The sequence below is a fragment of the Atta cephalotes genome (genome assembly GCF_000143395.1).
Source record: "Atta cephalotes unplaced genomic scaffold scaffold00039, whole genome shotgun sequence".
NCBI classification, from domain to species: Eukaryota; Metazoa; Arthropoda; class Insecta; order Hymenoptera; family Formicidae; genus Atta; species Atta cephalotes.
In genome coordinates this window covers 258,804-264,305 of record NW_012130103.1, presented here as the reverse complement: position 1 = coordinate 264,305, position 5,502 = coordinate 258,804, and the positions used below count along the sequence as shown (strand labels likewise).

Here is a 5,502-nt window from a genome sequence, read left to right as displayed (position 1 = left end):
ATTGTTAATTATTTAACAGTTTGACAGTTATAGACGTCTTGACATTTTCCTCGATGGAAAATCAATTCCAAATCGGGTGAAGAATTTCTATTGAAGATATCATTCTATGTAAATGTGCTCAATCATCATTATATGTATATTCAAATCGAACAGGATTGAATTCATATCGATTATATCTCCATGCAAGGAGAATAAATTCTAAATTTTCATTCAGCAAATAATAGAATTGGATAAATTTTGCCTTACAATGCTCTTTTTTAATAGTTTTCAAATTTTTCATTATTACTATTACCAAAATTGATTTTTTTTTCAATTCAAATGAAATTCTTTAATAAAATCTTTTTCTTATTGTTATGTACTGACTATTTAAAAAGAAAGAATAAAAAATTTATCAATAGAATACGAAATAAATAAGTATATAAAATATATTACATAGAGTAATTTAATTTTAGACTAAATTGTAAAAAATATTGTTGGAGTAGAAAATATGTACGTATCTTCAGTCTTTAGTGTTTTTACTCGTTTTGTAATATTTAGTCTCAATCAATTGATAATAGTTTTATTTTACTTTACACAAATAAATTGTTTAATGCTTGAAAAAGCATGTTTCGATGCCATATAGAATACAAATTTCTAATAATAAATTATAATAAATAATAAAAAGTACAATGCAAGCTTAACACGAACTTGACGCGTTACGAAAAAAATTTATATACGAAACATATATGCATATTAATAACGCGATAGAAAATTATAGACTATGTTGGCTGTCATTTTGGCTGTTGCAAGATCAATGTACGCTGTTCTCAGATATACTGTGCAATTAAAAGAGATAAATCGCGCACGTAATTCCAAAGAGCTATCGACGAAGCTCCTCCTTATTAAGTATGCAATGTATGTTCTTTCATATTCATTTTGCATAAGATTTAACGTGCCTCCGCCGGATTCTGACAATTACGAGAGGCCTGTCTCTGGTTTGTGGTATTCGCCATAAATTCGAACTTTAAAGGAACACAGAAGAGAGAGAGTTTTGTTGTAACTCTCGGTATTTGTACATTCAATTAAATATTTTATTTAAATGTATCGTAAACCAGGCTGAAAAATGTTTTTGAACAGGGTTATATTTTCAAGAGTACTATTCAGGATTTTGTAACTAAGTCGCACAGTTTGAAAGAGAAGCTGTAGTTCTGTCTTATTCCCATTCGTAGGCATAAATATTGCAAAGGCTTAAAGGGCACGTTTTAAATAAAACCGACGAACGAATATATAACATTTTCGGAGATATAAAGGATTTATAGAAAAGAAAGAAGGATAAAGAATAAACTTCTTTATTTAACATAAATAAAGAAATTTGTTCAACTTAACATAAATTTCCAGCATACAATAAATAATGAATTTATATTGTTGAAAAAAAGAAATAAAATAAAAAATATATGTATAATTTTGAAAAAATATACAAAAACGCAAATGAGAAAAAGAAAGTGATAAACAATATAGAAATGAATAAATAATATTTATCGAATAAGATCAAATTTTCTAAGAAATTGTCTAATTCTCTAAAAATAATACGATAATAATTTGAATAAAAACACAAAGTAATATTTGTCATGAGATATATGATAATTTTTATAAATTGCATATAAATGTAATAATGCTGCAATGATTCAATAGAATCAAAAGAAAGCACCGATGTCATTAAACAAAGGAAGCTCGAGATAACTTTCGCGCATAGGTAACAGTTTCTGTGCTACTATGCCATTAGGCAAGTGCACTTTACGTTTGAGTGCGCAATTTCCAGGATGAAACATTTACAGGACAAAACTATTATTATTCGAATAAAATCGTCGCTTAATTCGATGATATTAATCGAAGAAAATATAATAAATTTTTGAAAATTTACACGCTTTAAAAATTAAAAGCTCTTCTTGAGTTTTGTGAGAAAAATTACACTCTTCAAAAATTAAAAGTATTTCTCGATTAATATAAATTATAGACTTTGATATTTTTTCGTATTTTAATTTGTGTAAGTACCATATTCAATTGTTATCAATACTGATTTAAAATTGATGCTGCTTTAAAATATGATAAAATCAATTACGTAGGAATAAATTTTAAATGTCATAAAATTTCATGAATTTTGCATATTTGGGGAAGTTTCATCCTGATTCATTAAAAAGTCCCAGGTCCATCCAGTAACTTAATAATGAAATATTTACATTTAATAATAATATCACATAAATGCCAATCTGCAAATAGCAGTTATTTGTTAACATTGTCGCCACTAAAACCGCATATTGATGTTTATTACATGATCATGCCACATATTGTTCATAAAGAATGTAAAAGGATATAACGCTCAATGTTCTGTTTTTCTTCTTTTCGTGTCAACAGATCGAAGTAGTCTACTCATTAATTCCGGTATAGGCTCCATGTAGCTTCGATTTCTTTTTTTATTCACACAATTCCGATGACTGATGGCGAGATTCTTTCCTTGGAAGAAGTCTTCCACCTGCTTCCTTTTATAGGCAGCTTCCTTTTTTTTGTCTCCTCTTTTTCTCACGAAAGTATACCGATGATGACACATTTGGGAATCCATACGACACGTCGTGACACAATAGAAAGTTAAAGGCTAAGATCCGGAAGGAAGACGCCGATGACGACGAGTGACCCACATCCGGTGAATTAACTGTGAGAGAGTAGACGCATGCAGTCGCTTATATGAATCATTGAAGAAAATATCACCAATCGAGTAGAAACTCGGTGCTGGAGATGAGAGTCGAACCGTTCGATAACCAATACCGATTGAAAAGCGTAGAGAACGCACTTTAGAGCGTAATGAAGCCCGTGATTATTTAGTCTTCTGAATTCAATTGTTTGTTCAACAATGATTATTACATTCGACATATTACATTCCATTCAAATAATATTTCAAATATTTATCGTATCATATTCTGTGTATAATATTATTACATTGTATTGTGGTGTTTACTCTCTCAAATATGTAAACACGGCAAAATTGTTTCATGCTGCAGAAAGACTGACGATTAATTATCTGACTATGGATCGACTTCCTCACTTATTCTTTTATTGTCAGAAATTACAATACATTTAATTCATAATGTTAAATTATAATCAATTTGAATTATTTTTAATCATATCTGCAACATGCCACTGCTTTTATTTAATATGCCATTAATTTAAATAAAACAATTTAACTTTGGAAAATTTATTCTCTTTTAAATGCATACGGTAGACGATTTTTTATTTACTTTGAAACAAAATAATCATAGAAATAAATCGATTTATATTTTGATACACGTGAAAGTTAAAAATAACAAAATGTTATTTAGCTCAAGGAATTGGGTTACCATTACTTTTTGCAATCTAACAGTGTAACTGTGACTGAAAAATCCAATACGACGGCGGTCTGATGCGCTTTTTCTAATAGCTCGATAAATCTAATTTTAAGATTGAGAGAATTCATCTTTTCTTCTATTCTCTTAACTTTTAAAAATACGGAGCTATTATTGCATTTAATTCTTAAATTATATATTAGAATTATCGTATTTTATAATCTAAGACGTGCGTCTATTTTAATCAAATTTGAATTTTAGTTCTATTTTCCTATCCCTTCTATTTTTAATCTCACAAATAATTAACAAACTTTTAAATAAAATGTGAATAAATGTTAACGAAACTTTCTCGCTCGATTGAGCTCGTTCTCTTATTTAGGTCGACGCGAATATGTCTGTCTTTTATCTTTCATGTTTTTATGAAAGATAAAAATTACGTCTTATCCCCCATTCAACATAGATTATTCCATCGACATTTCAAAGATCGCAGCGATGTTGCTAGCAGCTTCTGTACTACATGGACTACCTTTAACCATTACATTTTTAACAGTAAATTCTTTTGCATAGTTGCAAGAAAAAATTGAAAAGCGGCTGTATTGAAATAAAATCCGGGTCGTATCCTCTCCATCTCGATTGACGTCATAAAATGAAAGTCCAAAAGAATTTCGTTCATGATTTTTGGAATAGAGAACATTCCGCATTCGTTAACCACGTTTCGCAACACGTAGAAATCACGTCTCCGTCGGTCAACAACAGACTAATGATTAATCTGGCATAATCTGGATGCGATTGCTCCATGTAATTGCCATCACGTATCAAGAAGTGGCATGGCGTTACGGCCATACTCCACTATCGTTGCATTATTCATGTCTCTCGGCTACACCCTAAATTCGAGGACTTCCCAGAGGATGTAACCGCCGCAACGCACCGGTAATTTCACCGTCGAGCAGCCTTGCCAGCTATCGCCATATAAATCACGAAGTACGGTGCATTAAAGACGATCCCGTGAGGGGAGAGATAGACTTCTTTGCATTATAGAGTTTAGAATCGAAAATGACATTTAAAATATTTATCACATATTCATAAGTATAATTTTCAACGGCATTGATTATGCAAAGCATTCATTCCAAACAATATTAATCATCGCAATTCTTATTTTTTTAATCAGACATTCTAAAGTATTAAATCGATGACCTAAATGTTATTAGTTTATGCAAACTAATATTACCAATGTATGATAATGAGGTTATCATTAATGACAGTAATGAGTTTACATTCCTGTGCACAGTAATAGCAACGACATTATATTCAATATATCATCATTAGACAATATATTGACCTTAGGATTGTAATTACGCTGATGACAAGGGATGAGTTGCTATGATTCTTTTATTTTTAATTATGAGTCGCCTCCGAGGAACATCTCGGAATGATTACGACGGGCGCGGCCTGGATAATCGCTGCGATGAAAAGAAATGATACGTCGCAACCAGGTTTGTACAACACATAAAAAGGGAAAGACGAGTAAAGGAAATGAAAAATGGTTGGACAATTCGTAGATCTAAAGTCGACTTCGGCTCATGAATAACGTAGGAGAGAGCGCATTAGAATATTCCCCGCGGCATAACGAATAAGGAGACATAACTTCCATTGTTATTCTTCAGGTTTTAAAGGGGAGAGCACTGACTTGCGTTGACTACGAAAAAGAAGGAAAAGTTCTACATCGGATAATGATATTTTTCGCGGAGATGATACACTTGAAAGAAAAGTCAACGCGAAATCGTCTATTTATTAATAGTGCATTAAAGCGAAGGACAGAGTTCCAGTCTGTTCTCGTTTCGAGAGAAGGGAAAATGATTGTGTGGGAGTACAAGCGCGACTCCCACAGCACCGTAATTAGGATTCTTATTCGATTATCGCGTCGACTGGAGGTCGTATTTTAATCAAGACGCAATTGTTACTGTTCCAGGTAATAGCGGCCGGTTCAAAAATTACTTGATGCGCTGAGGATGCGCCGTGATTTCTGCAACGGTGGGCTTGCCTGCGCCGTTGTGTGGGTGTCAACTTGTCTGCTGCTTGTCCTTTCGCTGTCGACATCGACCATCGCCGGTACGTCCTCTATTCTCTCTCTCTTTCTCTCTCTCTCTCT

At 32.2% G+C, this 5,502-nt stretch overlaps 1 protein-coding gene across 1 annotated transcript in view; it reads left to right on the top strand.

Annotated features, from left to right (window-relative positions):
- The first annotated feature begins 5,362 nt into the window (after window positions 1-5,362).
- Window positions 5,363-5,502, top strand: part of LOC105621980 (cysteine-rich motor neuron 1 protein-like) — a 9,751-nt gene continuing 9,611 nt past the window's right edge. The window contains exon 1 of the mRNA XM_012203411.1: window positions 5,363-5,462. Within this exon, the coding sequence (XP_012058801.1) occupies window positions 5,363-5,462 (100 nt within the window). The remainder of the gene's footprint in view (window positions 5,463-5,502) is intronic.